Source organism: Trichechus manatus, unplaced genomic scaffold, assembly GCF_000243295.1.
Source record: "Trichechus manatus latirostris isolate Lorelei unplaced genomic scaffold, TriManLat1.0 scaffold00179, whole genome shotgun sequence".
Classification (NCBI taxonomy): domain Eukaryota; kingdom Metazoa; phylum Chordata; class Mammalia; order Sirenia; family Trichechidae; genus Trichechus; species Trichechus manatus.
In genome coordinates this window covers 1,495,750-1,516,136 of record NW_004444115.1, presented here as the reverse complement: position 1 = coordinate 1,516,136, position 20,387 = coordinate 1,495,750, and the positions used below count along the sequence as shown (strand labels likewise).

At 43.5% G+C, this 20,387-nt stretch overlaps 2 protein-coding genes across 4 annotated transcripts in view; one reads left to right on the top strand and one right to left on the bottom strand.

Moving 5' to 3' along the window:
* Positions 1-11,922, top strand: part of WDR33 (WD repeat domain 33) — a 146,414-nt gene extending 134,492 nt beyond the window's left edge. For 2 of the 3 annotated variants that reach the window (XM_004387037.3, XM_023741359.1), the window contains 5 exons: positions 2,502-2,940; positions 7,818-7,981; positions 8,093-8,185; positions 9,031-9,246; positions 11,291-11,922. In XM_004387037.3, the coding sequence (XP_004387094.1) occupies positions 2,502-2,940; positions 7,818-7,981; positions 8,093-8,185; positions 9,031-9,246; positions 11,291-11,520 (1,142 nt within the window). In that variant the 3' untranslated portion in view covers positions 11,521-11,922. Of the gene's footprint in view, positions 1-2,501; positions 2,941-7,817; positions 7,982-8,092; positions 8,186-9,030; positions 9,247-9,839; positions 9,862-11,290 lie in introns of those variants that run through there. The other variant, XM_023741360.1, reaches the window with a different exon arrangement.
* Positions 11,923-13,032: 1,110 nt separating this feature from the next.
* SFT2D3 (SFT2 domain containing 3) lies at positions 13,033-15,820 on the bottom strand. The gene has a single exon (XM_023741361.1). The coding sequence runs from the start codon at positions 15,775-15,777 to the stop codon at positions 15,124-15,126; it is 654 nt and encodes a 217-aa protein (XP_023597129.1). The 5' UTR covers positions 15,778-15,820; the 3' UTR covers positions 13,033-15,123.
* Positions 15,821-20,387: the final 4,567 nt, after the last annotated feature.

The following is a 20,387-nucleotide window of genomic DNA, read 5'->3' as shown; positions in this document are numbered from 1 at the left end:
ATGGAATTTTCATGGTTTAACTGTGTTTTTAATATCATCCCTTCATCCCCCCAAATTGTGTTGTATATTGAATACTTTAGCTGCACCATTTAAAGAGAACAATTTACCTACATGTCATGCTTCATGTAGTAGAAATTATGAAAAGCAGAGATGAGAATTTTCAGTTAATCCCAAGACTTGAAAGAGAGTGCAAAGCACAGGGAGCCAGAGTCACTGGTTGCTCTGATGTGTTAGGCTCTCACATACACATACCTGCACACAGATGTGTAGCTGGAGTGACGTGGGTTGGCACATTGTTTTATGGACCGTGCGGGAGTGTGAATGGAGGGGAAGATAGGAGATAGTCAGCACACTCCTTCATAGGAGTGACACAAGTCACTCTATAGATTGCACTTCAAAGGATTTCACCCTTTACTTTTTAATTGGTTAAGCCTACAGCATCCTGCGGTACATGTTAGGTTTGTGGAATTAAGAAACGTTCTTGTCAGCATTTATAACCCTAGGACTTTGGGAATGTAAAGCTAAGTCCTGAATTGATATGTGTTAATAGAGGTAGGAAAGGGAGAGGTAAAGGGATTAAGAGAATGTTCATATTAGTCCCATGGGTATGGAAGAGGTAGCAAGGACATACAGAAGGAAGGTGGACAACAGGAACAAAGAATGCATCAAGAGGCAAATCTTTGAAATGTTGGGGCCCTAAGAAAAGAAGAATCTTTTACCCACAAGGTACAGCCATCAACAAACTGAGAGTCTGTCTCTGTTCTTCTCCCCCACCCTGTCTGTCTCTACCTCTTTCCCTCTCCTTCTTGGTCTTCCCCTTTTCTCCTTACCCCTCTCTCTCTCCATCTCTCTCTCTCCCTCCTTTTCTCCTCCCAGGGACCAAAGGGAGAAGGGAGAGCCGAGAAAATGGCCCTGCCATCCTCCCTCCTGGATTACCCAATGCCACTGTCCCCATCACTAGGGGCCACATCCCTTCTTACTTATAGTGGTGGGTTTCTTTCCTTGGAGGAGCAGGGTACTTTTAAACAGATAGAGGTAATGGGAGGTAAGTGGACTGTGTTGAGCCTCCTCAAGTCAAAGGTCTGCTCTGTCTGAGATCACACCAAGTTCTCTGCAAGCTGAAGGCAGAGAAGGAGCCATTAGCTTCAGGGACACGCTGAGAAGTGAGGGGCCTGTCTACCAGATGGAGATGGATAGAGAATATTTGCAAACTGATTGAACGAAGAGGCGACTTAGAAGGTGCTTTCCTCAGAATGGAGAGGGGTGGTTACGAGTAAGGAAAGGGAGCAGAAGGGACAGGAAGACCTTCAGAGGAGAGAGATTTCCTCTAGTGATGTATTTCTATACTGAGATCTCCAAGCTTTTTTACTTGTTAATTGGTAGGAGGGATTGAAGTGGCCAAGAGAAATGCACGCAACTGAGGGTGGAAGGATGGTAGGAGGGTGAGAATCATGGCTGGCTGTGATACAGGAAAGGCATTCTGACTTTACTACCAGGGAAAAACATCTTAGTTTTTTTTTTTTCTCGAAGCAGTAGTGTCCCTTTGTTACGTACTTTTCAAAAATGTTTGATTTAAATTGAATATTGACAGAAAATGAGTATACATTTACAACAGCTGCAATAGTTCTGTAGCCAGGAAAACAATCTCGTCAAAGTTAGGATGTAAACTAAGTTAACCATTTTATTCAGTACTTTTATAAATTATATAGATTCATTTTCTTTTTTTTTTAATTTTAGTGGGTTTCCAACACTCTGCAAAAAATGACAATAATAATGCTGATGAGAAATATGCATAGAAAGAGCCAAGAAAAAGTGTCGTGTAAACCCTGAGACTGAAGTCTAGCAAGGCTGTTCGGTCAGCAGGCAGTGAATGAGAGGACCGTGGTTCCATATATCTTACAGAGAGAGTTGTCATTTATCTTTGTTACAGTTGAATGAGTTAAGAAAGTGAATTAATGAATCCAGCTGGATGAGTTAGGTGTTAAAGGAGCAACATTGCTGGTGGTGGCGGCTGAGACTGGGTGCCCTGTTGGATGGGCTCTGCGGGCCTGCCAGTGCAGAGGTAATGCCTGGAGCTTGGCTTCCTGGCCTGCAGCTCTCATCTTCTGCTGCCTCTTCCCTGGAGTGTGGAGTAGAGTCAGGGAAGGGAAGTGCAGTCTATGCCCATGAGGTTTCCTCATGTTTTCTAAGTTAGTCACCACAGCAGCCAGACTAGAAGGTGGGCTTCACTGTTTGCATCTGAGAACAGTACTAAGATAACTAACAGAACTAGGTCAGGCTACTTAGCTAGTGATGATGAAGCTGAAGTCTGCATCCAAAGCCTATGTATTTCCCACTACATGATGCCCCAGGGACATTTGTCTTCTACATGTGCTGACAGAAACAAGGAGGGAAACATTTTAAATAAAAGAATGCGTTTTGAAACTGTAGATGCTGCAGATCAGACTTGTGTGGGCAGGATTGCTGGAAGACATTGTAAAAGTCAGCTTTGTTTCCTTTAGGTGACTCCCGTGGCCCGCCGAACCATCACATGGGCCCCATGTCAGAGAGGCGGCATGACCAGAGCAGTGGCCCTGACCATGGTCCAGAGAGGGGGCCTTTCCGGGGCGGCCAGGACTGCAGGGGCCCCCCGGACAGGCGCGGTCCTCACCCCGAGTTCCCTGATGACTTCAGCAGACCTGACGACTTCCACCCTGACAAACGTTTTGGCCACCGGTTACGTGAATTTGAGGGGCGAGGAGGACCTTTACCACAAGAAGAGAAGTGGAGGCGAGGGGGTCCAGGACCTCCATTTCCTCCTGATCACAGGGACTTCAGCGAAGGAGACGGCCGGGGCGCGACTCGAGTACCCCCGGGGGTGTGGGAAGGCCGCAGACCTGGGGATGAAAGATTTCCCCGGGATCCTGAGGACCCGCGTTTTCGAGGGCGCAGAGAAGAAAGGTGGGACGGATACTTTCTGGATCCATTTCATCTTCCTTGGAGTGTCTTCTTTGTCTTACGCACAGTCTCCTTCCCTTTTTACTGGGGGAGAGAGTACTGCATTGATACTAGCCCTGTTCTCTGTAGGTTTTGCATTTAGACTTTAAAAAAAAATTAAGCTTTTTAACCTTTATGAGTGGTTTTTTTTTTTTTTTTCTTTTCATGTTAGGAGTCTTTTTCTTATGTTTTGATTAGAATGATGAAATATGAAACAGATATCTAGATTGGAGACAAAGGATTTATTGAACAGACACAGGTTTTTTTTGCATAATTGCCTAAGGGTCTTAACAAAGAGAAATCAGACTGACAGATAATCTGCAGTCCTGAAGAAATAAATGAGGTCAAAGTCAAGTTTGAACTCTCAGCTTGCTTGGGGTTAAAAAAAGGGAATAACCAGTGATGATAATTGAGTGTCTGCTATATGCGAGATGCTGTTATTTCATTTAATTCTTAGACTAATTTATGACATAGGTATTACTGTCAGCATTTTACAGGTGAGGGATCAAACTGAGAATCTGAGAGGCTTTATGATGTGCTGAGTTGTGTATTGCTAATCAGTCCTGCCTCTCCTGCAGGTTTGGCCACCCATCCCAAGTCTCTTCCCATCACGTTTCTCACTGCTGCTAGGAGGGGATTGAGCTAAGGTCTAGCAGCTCCCATGCTCAGGAGATGTGGTGGACAAAAAGACTGATAAGATGGCCAGGAAGGGGAATAGCAGGGCCTAAGGAAAGCAGCTGTCGGAGGGGATTTTTTTGAAAAAATATTAAAGGCTTTCCAGTTTTCCTAAGGGCCTCTCTTAATGATATCCAGTCTCTCTTTGAAATGTATTTTTATGTCTGCAGGAGCCTCAGTTTCAGTGGCTTCAGCATCAGCATCACCTTCATATTCCATCCCAATTTCTACATGCACAATTCAGTGACATTGATTACTGAAGTGTACATGTAGAAACTTCAAGTTGTGCGACCATTCTCACTATCCTTTTCTAAATCATTTCACCGTTGTTAACATAAACTCAGTGCCCCCTAAGCAGAGCTCTCCTTTCCCCCTCTCTCCCACCCTGGTAACCACTAATAAGCTTTGGTTTCTATATATTTGTTTACTTCATACAGGTGAGATCAGACAGTGTTTGTTCTTTTGCAACTGACTGATTTCATTCAGCATGATGTTTTCAAAGTTCATGTTGTGGCATGCATCCACTTCTTTTTCTGGCTTCAAGACTTAATTTTTTTTTATGGCTGAGTAGTACTCCATTGTATGTATGTATCACATTTTGTTTATCCATTCATCTGTTGATGGACGGTTAGATCGATTCCACCTTTTGGTTATTGTGAATAGTGCTGCAGTGAACACTGGTATACAGGTTTCTGCTTACCTTCCTGCTTTCATTTCTTCTGGGTATATATCTAGGATTAGGATTTCTGGGTCATGTGGTAGTTCTGTGTTCAACTTTTTGAAGAACGACTGAAATTTTTTCCACGGTGGCTGTACCATTTTACATCCCCACCAGCAACTAATGAGGGTTCCAGTTTCTCCACATCCTTATCAACACTTGTTTTCCATTTTTTGGTCATTGCCATTCTAATAGCAGTGAGATGGTATCTCATTGTAGTTTTGATTTGCATCTTTCTAATGGCTAATGACGTTGAGTATCTTTCTATGTAATTGTTGGCCATTTGAATATCCTCACTGGTAAACTGTCCAAGTCCTTGCCCATTTTTTGATTGGGTTGTTTGTCTTTTTGTTGTTAAGTTGTGGAAGTTTTTTTATATATATATTTCAAATATTAGACCCTTATTGGCTATATGGAGCTCTGGTGGCACAGTGGTTAAGCATTCATCTGCTAACCAAAAGGTTGGCAGCTCGAACCCACAGCTGCTCCTTGGAAACCCTATGGGGCAGTTCTACTCTGTCCTGTAGGGTCAACAGCAATGAGTATTGGATATGTGGTTCCTGAAAATTTTCTCCCAATCTAGGTTGTCTTTTCAATTTGTTGATAAAGTTCTTTGATGAACAAAATATTTAATTTTAATGAGGTCCCCTTTATTTTATTTTTTATTGCTCGTGCTCTTGTTGTCAAATCTAATAATCCGTCATTAAAAATGAGGCTCTGCAATCTCACCCCTATATTTTTTTCTAAGCATTTTATGGTTTTAGTTTTCACGTTTAGCTCCTTTATCCATTTTGAATTGGTTTTTGTGCATGGTGTGAGGCTTGGATTTGGATTCATTCTTCTGCATGTGGAAATCCAATTTTCCAAGCACCATTTATTGAAGTGACTCTTTCTTCCACATTGAACGGATTTATTTATTGACTTCTTGAATCTCTGAATCCTGTGCAATATTTGGAACTTTCATTATGCTCAGTTTATATTGTATTTCATGTGTTAGTGGCAGACTGGCAGCCTAGGTGTGGCCGCGGGAAAAGGCCATGCTGGCTCCTTGCTGGTGTGCTATGTGTTCCCGGGCCCTGGAGCTCTCCTCCTGTCACAGCCGGCTCCTGTGCCCTGCTTTGTTTTTCTTCATAGCACTTAGCCTTGCTTGACACTGAGTAAAATATTTATTTATTTATTGCTTGTATCTCCTGCAAGAAGGTAAACTTCATGAGGGCAAGGGCTTTGCTTTTTTACCACTGTGTCCTCCAGACCAAGAGCAGGACTCTTTGTTGAATAAATGCATCATGTTAAAGTGCAGAGAGGTATTAATTAGGCTAGGCTCATTAGAAGGCATTTCCTAATTAGGGCAAGTTAGATTCTCTGTGTATCTCTGTAACTAGGGCCATCATCTGATGGGTACCTTGTAGGTAGTCATACAAGAAGAGTCCTACAGTGTTTTGGGATTCTTTCTTGAGCCTGTCTGGGGAGGGCGTGCAATCTGTGACACTGTTCCTGGCCCATCTCCTCCTCTGCCTGGCTAAGACCACCGTCCCCTGCAGGTTGTTACTTTAGCCGGTATCCTGGACATAACCACTTGGCTTTTGGGCAGCATGATTCTCAGGACCAGGATGGTTATTGAAAAGATGCGTCGAGTGGAAACAGAAAAACCCCTTTTTACAGTAAAATGCCAAGTAATAACATAGGAGGAGTGATAGAGTTAGAAAATCACCTTGGTTTAAGTAACCAGTGTGAAAATTGATTCAGGCAAGATCATCAGTGGATGCTAAAACCACTGAGTGAAAGGTTGTGGGAAAACAGGCTGTGCTCACAGTGCCAGAGTATCACCCCACAGATGACTTATTAACTAATGTGAAAATGGATTCAGGCAAGATGCATCAGTGGATGCATTAGCTGCATTATTAACTGCAAAAGAGAAAACGTACCTTTGAGGTAGAGAATCTAGCTGCACCATCACCTTTTCATCACTAACAGTAAGACAAAGCAGCATCACTGAGCCAGTCATATTCCCTAAGCAGTATTCTTCTCACAGGTGGTTTACCTGAGAAAACAATTGGATACATTCAAATTGTGGGACGTTCTATAAAGCAGCTGGCTGGACCCTTTAAAAATATCAAGGCCATGAGAGACAAAATACAGGAGGGGGACTCTTCCAGATTAAAGGAGACTAAAGAGATGTGACCACTAAGTAACAATATGTGATCTGATAGAGGACATTTTGGGGACAGTTAGAAAAGTTTTAATTGGGCCATATATGAAATAAAGTTGTATATTATTGAGAGTAATGGTGTTGTGGTTATATAGGAGAAAATCTTTGTTTTTAGAAGAAACATGCTGAACTACTTAGAGGTGAAGCGTCGTATTGCCTGCAACTGATTTTCAGATGGTTCAAAATATGTATTTGTAAATAGATGAATAGAAGATAGAGCAAATGTGGCTGAAAGTTAAGAATTGGTATATCTTGGGTGCTCATTGTACTATTCTTAGGTGTGAAGTTTTTCAAAATGTTGGGATCAAAAGTCAACTGAATGGAAACTCAAGAAAAAGCAGGAGGTCAGCCTGCACCAGGGGAGGCCAGATGCAGGGCAACTCTGGCAGATTGGCCTGCCCCCTCGTTCCCTTCCAATCCTTCCTGGTTTTTGTGGCTCCCTTCATGTGCTTTTGCACTTTTCCCACCCTGTGTGCCATTTCCTCTGCTTCCCTCAGGCTCTGGCTGCGGCACTGATGCTACCTTGTAGCCTCTCTCCTTCAGCAACACTTAATCAGCTGGGCTTCCCAGTTTCAGAATTTCTGACAGAAGGTGATTGCCCACCCTGCTCCAGGCATCTGTGGAGTGGGGCCTCTGGGGAAGCTCAGGGCCTCTTAGGCCTGCTCCTGAGAAAGGAAGGCCCAGGGGCTGGGGTGGATGGTGGAGCAGGTGCCCCAAATGTGCCTACTGCCATTGGCAAGAATGAATCAGTGCCCTCCTTTTTCCTGATTATATAAGTAATAAATGCTCATAAAAAATGGAGATGCTAGTGACAAGTGTTAAAGGGACCCAGCAGTAAAGGGGAGTCAACACTGGCTGAGTTCAGATCCCAACTAATGCTGAGTGTGTGACCGTAAGTGAGCGACTTAACCTCTCTGTGCGTCAGTTTACTCATGGGTACCGGCTCCGTATGGTGGTGGTGGTGGTGAGGATGAAATGAAATGGTACACGTAAAGCACTTGGCATAAGACAAGCCCTTTAGAAAGTGTGCCTAAAAGCCTAAAGAAAATTAACTTACCACATGCTAGTATGTTTACTTCCTGTCTCTTTTTGCTTCTAATATTGGGATTGTAAAATTTGTATTTCAAAAAATATATTATTTTATTTTTCTCCCATTTAACATTACATCTTATTTTCTCATATCGCTAAGCCTCTTGAAACAGGAACATATATGGGAATATGCCATTTTTTTCTTTAAAGCTTCAGAAGAGGAGCCCCCCCGAGACATGAAGGCCGTGCTCCCCCCAGAGGAAGGGATGGCTTTCCTGGCCCTGAAGACTTTGGTCCAGAAGAGAATTTTGATGCTTCTGATGAAGCAGCCCGAGGAAGAGATCTCAGGGGTCGAGGTCGGGGTACACCACGAGGTGAGAGTGTGTGGGGGACCCTGGTCTGTCAAGGACGGGGGCAGCAGAGCTGGGTTGTTGTGAACGTGCCGGAAATAGTCTGTGAGTGCAGTAGTGTTTGTTCCACTACAGGAGGAAGGAAGGGCTTACTTCCAACTCCTGATGAGTTCCCTCGCTTTGAAGGAGGACGGAAACCAGACTCCTGGGATGGAAATAGAGAGCCAGGTAAGGAAGGGGTGATTCCAGACCAGTAGTCCACAAAGTGTGGTCCGGGCACCTCCGGGGGACCTGACCCCCTTTCAGGGATCCACACGGTTCTTTCTTTTCCAACTTGAATCTCCTTGGGAGGCTGGATTTTCATACGCATCAACCAAAGCATTTTATTACCAGTAGATTGAATACAGAAGCAAACGGCGAGTCCAGCTTTCTTCTCTTAAGACAGACGTTAAAGAGATTTGTCTGAATATAAAACAATGCCATGGTTTTCACTAAATGTTTTTAATTTTGGAAAATATAGTTAAATGAATTAAAATTTTCTCCATTTTAATTGCTAATATGATAAATATTAGTAGATATGACCCTCATAAATGACATCTTGTTGAGGTCCTCAGTCATTTTTAAGGGTACAGAGATATCCTGAGAGTAAAATGAGATCTCATTCTCTAGACTCTCTCCTTACTACCTCCTCCTATTTTGGGAGGTATGTTAATTTCTACAGAAGAAAAGCCTCCTGAAAAAAAATTAGCCATTGAAAACCCTATGGAGCACAGTTCTACTCTGACACACATGGGGTCACCATGAATCAGAATCGACTCGACAGCTACTGGCTTGATTTGGTTAATTTCTAATCTTGAACTTTTTATGCATTCATAATGTGACTTGTAAACCTCAGGGCCTGGCCTTTCTCAGCGGATATTTCCTGCATGAATGAATGTTGGTTCTCAAGTCCCACTTATTCTCAACAGTATGATTTCTGCCTGCTTAAATATGGAAACTGTACTTGACGCTGAACTTTAATATAATGAGGTTATTGGGTCCTTAGCCTCATGGCTCCATGGCTCTTGTTTCAGGCCCAGGTCATGAACATTTCCGTGATGCTCCCCGCCCTGATCATCCCCCTCACGATGGTCATTCCCCAGCCAGCAGAGAACGGTCCTCTTCTCTCCAAGGCATGGACATGGCATCACTGCCACCCCGAAAGCGCCCCTGGCATGACGGGCCGGGGACCTCTGAGCACAGAGAAATGGAAGCCACTGGAGGGCCTTCAGAAGATCGAGGTAGCAAAGGTAAGAGGCCAGTGGTTAAAGACCAGGAACTGTGTTTGCCAAGTACTGCCGCAGGAGGCCTTGTCTCCAGGCCAGCCCCACCCAGTGTATGCCTGTTGCATCTCTCCCCTGCTAGGATGGTTAGGGTCCTTTCTCCATTCTACCCTTCCAGTGTGTTGACTGTTTCCAATGTGGAGGACGTATTTCCAAATGTGGCACAGATGTAGTGTTGTTTATGCCCGTACCACAGCCAGCTGGAGCTCTCACTTGGACGACCGTAAGAGCTCAGCCCCAGCTGAGTCTCCTTCAGTTGCTTCCAGGAATCCCTAGATCATTCATGTTTTCCACTCTGCTCTTTGTCAGGGTGCCTCACGACTCTCCCTGCTGAGGTCACTTCCTGTGGGACTCCTGCTGCCCGCCACCAGAGGCTGCTCTGAAGCCCTGGAGGGCATCCTGGTGGAAGGGGAACAGTTGTCCTCTCCCAGATCCTCGGCCCAGAAGGAACACTGCGTGCCAGGTGTCACAAAGACTTAGGGGAGCATCATCTGGGAGGAGTGCCCCCTGGGATAGTCGATGATTTCTACAACTTGAAACTTGGGATCTTTATTTTATAGGTGACACTAACCTTTAGCCAGAACCAGCAGCCACCAAATGCTGACTACAGCTCAGTCTCAGGTCAGGCTGGGAAAGTTGTGTATGTGGGGTGGTGTAGAGGTTGTTGGAAAGACTGCCCTCTCGCCCCACTTTGTGCTCCACCCCCCCGTTACCCTCCTGCCCTTTACAGTTCTGCCATTAGAAGGGTCTGCTTTTTGGTCTTGACAGCTGTTTGGTTCTGAGTGAAACTCTCAGAAACTACCTAACATATCACCAGTACATCTCCCTGCCCAGACATGGCATTTTATGGCTGGTTGGTATGGTGTAATTGTGGACTTTCGTGGGCGCTCGTGGCACTCATGTAGGACTGTTGGCCAAGGACTTGTGGCTAGTGTGGAAATGATGGGCTGGCAGACAGCTTTCCTACCCAGACAACCTCAGGTGGGCCCATGTTGTGCTTCCTGAGAAACCTAAATGATTCCTTTGGTAGCTTTCTTAACCTCTTCAGCGCAAATGGATTCAAATTCCCTTAAAAAATTTACAGTAAAACAGAGTTGAGAGTTTACCATGGGAGATGTGACAAAATCCTGTCATTTCATGGGGAAAAAAATTTTTAAAATTTTAGTATTTTTGTGTGTCTGAGACATAGTTATTCCTAGGAGAAATAATTCCAAAAGCCAGTGTTTTCCTTTTTATGCTTTGTTCTTCAGGAGATATTTCACATAACTTATTTACAAAAGAAACTGAGGGGCCACATGGTAGTGGGGCAGTCACTAGTAAACACTGATCCTGGTCAAAACAGTTGTAATTAACTTTATCAACAGTTTGGAGGTCTTAGTTCTTCCAAGGAGTCCCTAGGTGGTGCAACCATTTCATGTGCTTAGCTGCTAACTGAAAGGTTGGAGGTTCTGGTCGACCCAGAGATGCCTTGGAAGAAAGGCCTGGTGATCTACTTCCAAGGAATCAGCCATCAGAAACCCTGTGGAGCACAGTTCTACTCTGACACACATGGGGTCACCAGGAGTCAACTCGATGGCAGCTGGTCCGGTCTGATAGTTGCTTCCAAAGTCAAGTCAGCACTTTTCAGACTTTCCCTCATAATAGCCCTGAGGACATAGGTGTGGTGAGGGGCTCTAGAGTCTTCCCCTCGGCTTCCTGTCCTCTCTGTCACAGCCTTGGGGACGTGTGCCTAGTTGGAACTAAGAAGTACGGCCACAAGCCAGCATGGACATGAGATGGTGGGCAGGAGGGGCTGCACGGAGGGTGAAGGCTTACCAGTCACCTGTAGTCAGCGTGGTTTCTAAGACACACTTTTCAGTGCTCTGAAGGCCACTGCTAATGTCCTCACAACCTTTTCAAGGAAGGACTCAGACTATCCAATTATCACTGTAGAGTAAATGTACCACAAGGTATTGATAAACAATGTCTCTTACCAAGAAAAGTCATCTGTGAAATCAATGTTTCATTTCAGGCCGAGGGGGCCCAGGACCTTCCCAGAGAGTGCCAAAATCCGGGCGTCCCAGCTCCTTGGATGGTGATCATCATGACAACTACCACCGAGATGAACCTTTTGGGGGCCCTCCGGGCAGTGGTACCCCTTCTAGAGGGGGCAGGAGTGGCAGTAACTGGGGTAGAGGGAGTAACATGAACTCTGGCCCACCAAGGCGAGGAGCTTCAAGGGGTGGTGGAAGAGGCCGGTAGAAGCTGGGGCTGGACATGTTTAGGCCTTTCTGGACAGTATTTAAGAACTTCTTGTGGACTCATCAAGAGAAACAAAAGGAAGCCTGCACCGTGGTATCCCTGAACTCTTCTGTGGCAACTGAATCCAGGAGTCCCTGATGAGGTCCTCAAGATGAAGAGACTGCTGCTGCTTACCGTAGTAGCTGGCCTTGCTGTCCTGTCCACCCTCATTGCGCTAACCCCTGCATTGTTTTGTGAAGATAAAAGCTGGAATTTTTTTTTTTTTTTTAGTGTCATGAGACATGAAGCACCTCCACAAATTTAGGTTCATGTCTAATTGGAAATTTGTTCCTATATGTACAGTTTGTCAGAGAAAAAAATGTTGTTTTTGTATGAATACAGAATGTGATTTACGCAAGAATTAACGGAAAATAACTAGTTGTGAAGTGCTTACTTCCAGGAAACACTTAGTTTCCATGGAACATTACCTGTTAAGTTGTGCACACCGTTGCTGATATACACGCGCATACTTGATGGGAAACTCTTAAGTCATCTGAATGCATTCTTGCTTTTACACAAGTTCTCACATGGCTATTCTATCACACTGTTTTTATTACAGAATAAGAAACACTTTAAACCTACTCTAAAGTTGTCTGAAGTAGGTTCAAAGCCTCAGACGTGCCCTGGCAGATGGAAAATCCAAGTAGAGGCTTTGTCTTGGGTGAGTCTCCTAGTGACCTCACCTTCGACTTGAACTGCCTTGTTTCTGATGAGAAGAGGAACTTGACTGAAGTCAGCTTTTTGGTGACCATAAAGGCAGAGGGCAGTTCAAACTACAGTAAACCAGGAAGTTCTTGTCCATGACAGATTCCTTCAGTTTTAAATAAATAAATTGTTTTAAATAGATTGGAAGCCAAGTCCAATTTGAGATAACCCATGATATTTTCTGTACTGACCCTTATTTTGTTTTCATAAGAAGAAAACTTTATTAAAAGTACAGTCCCGTAGCCACTTCCAGTTTGTCACTGGACTGGCAAGTTTAGTGGTGCTGGAAGTCTTAATGGCTGCTTAGAAAAGGGACCCTGATATAGCAGTACAATATATAATCACCTCTGAACTGGTTCTCTGTCAGTGTAGAAAATAGTACACACTAACTTATATCTGTGGAAACACTGAGAAAATATCGACCAGACACACTACTTTTTGGGGACATTAGAACTTGGGTGACTTCAAATGAGTAATCTTCATTTTTCTTTGAAATTAAAAAAAGCACCACATAGTAAAAACACTATTAGGAGTCTCGAGTTTGCTTTAGGTTTATGGACTTCATTTGTCCTCCACTGGTACAACTTCAAAAAAAGAAATCATAATCAACTTCTGAGAAGCTAAAAAGGGATCCAGAAACCACACCCATATCTAAATCTTCCTAAGATTCACGTGGTAAGAATTTTATTATCTTAACATTTAGGCTTTAACTTTAAAAACACAGTACCTCAGTAAGCAAACCAGATCATATTTTGAGAACAAATTAAATCAGAAAAAAATAATTATGGATTTATTAAATACTATGGCCATATATATACGTATGTATGTACATATATGGTATTTTAAAACATCAGTGTCAAAATACGTATTTAAGATTGTGCTTTGAATTTTGAATTTTACAATGACTGAATTCTTTAAAAAATGGGAACTTTTAAGTTTGATTTAAAAAAATGTAATAGCAACAACATAAAAATACAATCGTAAGCCATGCAAACCATGACCGTTCTAGAGGAATTACTAGAACGTAAATGTAGCTAAGGGACTAGAAACTGTTCCTTCTTCCCAGCCACCATACAGAGTGTGTCAGTGTTGACGGAGCAGCCAGTGGCACAAGGTTTTACAATTAAAAAAATCACTTGCTGAAACAGTACGTTTGCTCTTACAAGCACCCTCGAGATATGTAGCCCTATTTACGGATACGGGAACAAGAGAACACTAACTCTGTGGGGTGATGTGTATGTGGTCACTTCAGTGTCACTTTCTGGAACAAGGCCCACACACTGACCCCACCTAGGAACCTAAGTGTGGGGTGGATCGCTGCTGGACACATCCTAGTAAGGCAACATGGGAACCCAATCCCAGGAAACATCAGTTATTTTCAGATTATGCAAACCAGTACACAGAAAAATGGTTCTCAACCTTGGCTGAAGATGGACTCACCTGGGGAGCTTTATAAAAATGCTGATGCCTGGTCCTACACCAGAGATTCTGATTTAAATGATCTGAGGTTTGGCAGTCACGATTGAGAACTACTGGCACAGAATTTTAAAACTCTGTATTTTGCTTCCTCGTTGATAAGTTAATACAAAACATGTAGACATTTTCTGGACTCATCAGAATACTTGGCCCATACTTTCTGGCAGTAAATTAAGACACGCAATTAGCTTCTAAAGGGCATTTGGCAATGAGATACGGCAAAACTCCTACTTCCATTATTTGAGATCAGCCTACAAATCGTAAACTGCAATTTAAAAAGCAGATCATTAAATCAGGAATGATAATAAGACCTTGTAGAAATCCATGGCTTCCATCAAATGTGGGAATTCTGGATGTAGAATTAATGCCTGTCTCCAAGGTCTCCCTAGACCAGTTCCGCTCAGAGACCTTAAGCATTCCAAAAGCCACCGTTTACACGCAGCTCACTAGACAGCAAGCTTCTTGGAACACAAAACTTCCCCTTTGGTCCTATTGCTTTGTCTAATACAGAACTAATTTTCCTTTAATGTTATAAAGCACCATATTGACGATGTCCCTAACCAAAGACAAAGCCCAGGTCAACCATCTTAAATAAGTGATTTTTAAAACCCAGTGGCTAAATCTTAAGTGCTTCTGATACCCTTATGTTGTTGTTAGGTGCTGAAGACTCCACAGGGTATTCCAGGCTGTAATCTTCACCGGGCCTTGTGGGTGGGTGCCAACCTTTAGATTAGCAACCAAGCGCTTAACCGTTGAGGTTCCAGGACTCCTTCTGGCACCATAATTTCCAAGCCTTCCCCAAAAAAACAAAACCCAAACCCGCTGCCGTAGAGTTGATCCCGACTCACAGCACCCTACAGCAGAGAAGAAGAGCCCCGTAGGATTTCCAAGGAGCTGCTGGAGGATTTGAACTGCCAACCTTTTGGGTTAGCAGCCTGAGCGTTTAACCACTCCGCCACCAAAAGGCTCCATCCAAGTCTTAAGTATGGCAAAATAAAGGAGGGAGGGGGTAACGAGGCTAATCTAGCTAAACCTTTACAATCGACAAAAGCAAAACGTAAACCAGAGATAAATCGCAAAAACAGCTAGTTAAAACCGAAGAGCCATTTTTTTTTTACTGAGCTCATTTTAAAATCACAGTTAATGCAAAAGCAACTATTTCATGGCATATTATCACCAATTCAATGACAAAATCTCGTGTTTCCAGAGCACTGAACGCTGAAATCGAAGCTTCCCAAAGTGCTCATGTTTCAGTACATAACGGCCGCTCAGTCTGCAGATCGCCGCCGGTCGGCGAGCTTCCGTCGTTCTGCGGCCCGTGGGTGTCCTTGACGCGGGCGTGGTGCTTGGCTGGGCTAAAGGCTCCAAGTCTCTCCCGACCGCTCACACGGGCAGCGCTTTAGCGAAGCCGGTGCCCGGGGCCAGGCGCCCGAGGGCAAGGCGGAGCGCGGTGCCCCCGCCCCAGGGCAACAGGCCGACCAAAATGCCGAGCAGCGCGACCATCTGCACGCAAGCGCCTAGCACCGTGAGCACGGCACTGCGCAGGCCTAGCGCCGCGTACAGCGTGGCGCTCAGCGCGGCGGCGTAGAGCAGCGCCGTGCGTGACGGCGTCTCCTCACCGCGCAGTAGCCGCCCACACGCTGCACCGCCCCGGAGCAGCGCACCGCCTGCTAGGGCCAGCGTTGAGCCCAGCGACCACAGCAGCGCGAATTTCCGGGCGCGCAGCAGCAGTACGGGCGCGTATAGCGCAGCCAGGCCGAAGCAGAGCGCGGCCAGCAACAGGCACACGCCGCTTGCCGCCAGCCGCTGCGTGCGAGTCACACTCGGCAGGCACGCCGCGCCCGCTGCCTCCGGCTCCTCGGGGTTCCGCGCCCACGTCCAGCGCAGGCTCGGGCGACCCAGCCACGCCCCTGCTGTCCCGTTCCCCGCCGCGGGCTCCTCCGCCTCTTCCTCCGCGAGCAGCGGTACCGCGGCCGCTGACCCGCCCGCTTTCGCCTGCGCCAGATACTCCTGCAGCTGGCGGTGGAGGTTTGCCATATTGGGCGGAGCATGGATTTTGCCTCCCACTTCCGTCTCTTCGCGGGTCGCTGGCGGAAGCAGCTCTGTTCTCGGGCGGCTATTGGCCGGCCGGGGCGCGTGCGGCGGAAGGAGCCAGGCGTGCTCTTGCGGAGAAAGTGCCTGGCTGCTGCTTAGGAGACACTGACAGGGTTCTCGTATTTCTCTGCCTAGCTGCTGGCCCTGAGTCGGAATCGACTCGATGGCAATGAGTTTGGTTTTTTTGGTTTAGCTGCTGGCCCGGCTCTTTTTTCCGAGCAGGCGTTGTTACCGTCTGGATACATTTTCTCAGCATTAAAAAGTTAGTTGGGGGGAGGGGCTGCTTGTGGCTATCAAGGCACCTGAGGTCCCACTGTGGTGATGCAAATTAACTTTTAACTATCAGTGTTGTAAAATTTGCTGTCTCCACTTGCATCCCGTTCTTGCCAAGTCCAGAGAAAGTTTCAGACCTTTCCATCCTTACACTTCCAACAGTACTTAACACAGTGCTCACTCCCTCCTTGAAGCCAGCACTTTGCTTCTAGGACAGCACACTGCTGAGTTGCAGTTTTGGTCTGTTTCCTTTGCTTTTCCTCCTCCTCCCCCAGGGCATCTCCACTTTTCTTTCTTGGCATGTATTTCCTCACCATGCGTCCAGCCTCGTGTAGTTAAGTACCATGACTCCTCCGGCAGATCTCCTCTCGTTTTTTCACTTGGATATCTAGTTGGCATCTTGAAAAGTAACACGCAAAACAAAACTCTTGATTCCCAAGTTCTTCTCCCCACCCCCAAAACCTTTTACTCCCCCTTTTTCTTTCCCCATGGAAATAAATCGCACCACCATTCATTCACTGTGTTGCTCGGGCCAAGAACCTTGGAATCGTCCCCGACTCCTTTCTCATGCCCACATCAGCAAGTCCTGCCAGCCATACCCTGGAAATGTATCTAGTACCTGACTATTTCTTCTCACTGTCAACATGTTACCAGGTGGAAACCCCAGGTTCTTGCTCGGCATGACTCATTGGCCGATAAATGAGTGGGAGAACAGGAAAGTCATCTTTATCTCATTGTACAAAGAAGAGTCAGTCGGAGCTGCTTCTGCCAAGACTGTTGCCCAAAGAGTTTAAAGGGAGTTCATACAGGTTACGTCAGAAACATTCGTAGTCATACATACGCAGGTGCAGTGGGGTTTACATATAACCTACAAGCAAAAGCAGGATTCAAATGCAAAGCTGGGAGGAAGCCCAGCGAAGGAAACAGGGTTTTTCAATACAACACTGTGGAGGAAGAAGTCAAGCAAAGAAAACATTTTTCATACAGCCCTCGGGGGGCTCTGTGTCACTTGTTCCATTTCTTTTTGGACATTGGTCATTTAAGACCAGTGTCCATTTTGAACTATAGCCCAGCTCATAATTGTCATATTTTCGAGGAGGGGCAAATATTGGACCTAGGCTTTTCATTGTGGCTACTGACCTTGTTGGTTTATAACTGACCATTTACTAAAAGTTAAAAAGAGTGGCTGTTAGCCTGTTTATATGAATGTCTCCCTAAAAGATTCTTTTTTTTTCTTTAGATTATTTTAGCTATTGTCTTTATACGTCAGGGCCCTGTTGATGTGTCTTTATGAGTCTTTGTTAGTCCAGGTCCAGCTGGGTCACATTCTTTATACTCAAGGACAGGGAACAATGGCCCCAGTATTATCTCCTAAATCTTTTCTTTCCTTTTGATCGGAGATTGGAGATAGTAATCCCTGGACTTAGTTGAGCCCTTAGATGGCGGCCATGGCCGGCTGTTTAAACTCACGGTGCTGGTTTTCCACCAGATACCACCTGATTCTTCACCAGGATCTTAAGTAAGAGCGTCGTTCTCATCAGTTCCCTTGCTGAAGTGAGCAGACTCAGTGTACATCAACATTTTAGCCCAAGGCCTTCTTTTAGGTGTGTAAGACAATAGAAAAATTTTACAATGCCTAATACTAGCAGGATGCAGACTAAGAACATTACTATCCCTTGCAGTAGTGATCTAGCCCGTGTCCTTATTCCTTATGGTAACCAATCAAATAAATCTTGTGTTTGTAAGGGTGTTACAGTGTGTAACCTAGTAGCTTGCTGCCTAATTTCTGTATATCCTGTTCGACTTCTCCTGTGTTATTTGTCCAAATGCAACGAGGCATTTGCTACAGCACAGAATACACTTTTCCTGGGCTAATAAAATCTAAGGCTGTTTTGTTATCTCATGTCACCTTGGCTAATGAGGTCAGAGATTACTGTTGTTTTCGACTCATTAGCAACTTTGTCTGCTATTTGTCCCATAGTGATCGACAAATTTCTTAAAGATTTCTCCAATTCAGCTATACTATAACTAAGAATTAAAGCTGTCAACTATACCCTCAGTGTTGGACCAATGGGTTTCTTTTTGACTCTTCGTTTTACAATGTGTAATAATTTAACATTACCTTTTCAATATTTACTAGCATCATTACTATGAATATCTAAAGGTAATCCAAAAGTTCCCAAAGTACATTGCCCATGCATTCACCAGGAATCTAAACAAGGGCTTGCCCATGTAAATTCACTATCAGTTAGAAAGGATCATCTAAATTAGTATAGTTGGATCCGCCACACAGAAACATATATCCTTAAGGAGCACACAAAAGTTTGTCTAGAGGAAATAGGAAGTATAGGAAAATTCACATGTGACAACCAGATTTTCATTAGCGAATACACGATTAACAATATGGGATGGTCCTCTCCTGTTGGAGGTCTTCAGTTAATCTGTTTAAAACATACTAAGTGTTCTTCTCAAGGGCAAGCTGACCCTCCTTGGTCTACCTGTTAACAGTCATGAGTCACTTTCTCAGAAGCAGAAGTGTCACAAAACTGTTTTTTACAATATCTAAACCCATTAGTTAAATAATTTAGGAGAAAGGAAAATGGTTTCTTATACCAGAAAGTAGGACCTTAAAACATCAGCAATATTCCCACATAAAACCCATAGTATTCCTTTACTCAGTCTTATGTAGTTAATTTCACTTCCACATGATTTTGGATCAGCTGCAGTCAACTCATCATCTACAAAGAGTTTTTGGAAATCTTGATTCAGTATAGTCACAGTTCTTTTCATAAGTCTAATATAGTCCATCCATCTTTTTGTTGAGATAGTTTGGTCAAACATTTTCAGCAAATCAGCAAAGTAAAAACTTATCTGCAGATGACGAATCTTAATGTGACCATGATTAATTTATAAACATAATAATTACTAAAAAATGCAGAACCAAATAAAGTCAGTTTAAAAAAACTTCAGACAAAAATATTTTTAAATATAATGATTAACCTTATTTTTAAAGAGCTCCAGATATAATACACTATATAGTAATTTTGAGACATAATACTATATAGTCAGGATATGCCAAGATTATCAAGTCTCTAAATACCTGAATAGTAATAAAAAGAGTTCATAGGTAAACAATGTGAATGCCCCAGTAAATCCATTGGTTTTGATGCTAGATTCAAAAAATAAAGTTACGGCCAAGTTAGCAATAAAGAAATAATAATAAAATTATGGCATAATATTATGCATTTGCTGTCTAATATTAGGCAAAAACATAAGACGAAATACTAACATAAATTTTGACCCAAAGAGAATCAGGCGTTTCTCTTGATTTTGACTATACATTCCATGTATATTTATTAAAACTTTTTAGCACTTTTCCTTTATAAAAAAATTTTTGTGGCTTTCCATGAAGTTTCAGAGTTGTCAGGAGTTTATTATAGGTCACCGTGAAACAGTACTTCAGTTATTTAACCAAAGATCTTAAAATAAAAACCTTAGTTTTTTTTTTTTTTAAAGCCAAGCGGCTTGGTTTTAGGGTCAGGAATCTTATAAGAGGGCGAACCTCTGCCTTTGAGGGCGATTATGCAAAGAATACATTAACCCTTCAACTAAGAAATCAAAGAAAATTTTGTTATTTTAACAGCAAGAATCCCAATTCTTTGTTTTATATGCTACTTAACATTAAAGCTCTTAAAAATCTCATAAACCATTAAACTTTAGTCAGATAAAATATTTGACCATATTAAAAATTTTTTAATAAACCTCTTAAATGTTGTCTATGTTGCATATCTCTTATAGTGCATCCCTTTTAAAATGGCAAAAATGAACACGCTCATAAGCAGACATATATATATATATTCTTCCTGTTGTGGCATAAATAGCCAAAGTAATGAACTTCAATTATGACGAATATCTATTAAATCAGTATCTGTAAGTTACCTAAAAGGTCTTGGAAGTTATTTCAAGCCTGTATACTATAAAACATAACTGTAGTTGAAATAAAGTCTGTTTAAATATTCTAATTTTCATTTAACTTTTACTATTTCCCATATTTCCCCAATTTACTTTTAGATCTTAAAGATTTTATCAACTGGCTTTGGGAATCACAGAGTCTCTGCTCAACTGACCAATTCGTTGATATGGACACAACCTGAAGTCTCTGGCTAGGATTGGAAACATTTTCCCATGCCATTTCAGGTGTGTCTCATTGTGATTTCTATTTTTTGGCTTGTTAAAGTTCCCCTACAATAGAGAACTTGTTTACAGTTCTTTTATGATTG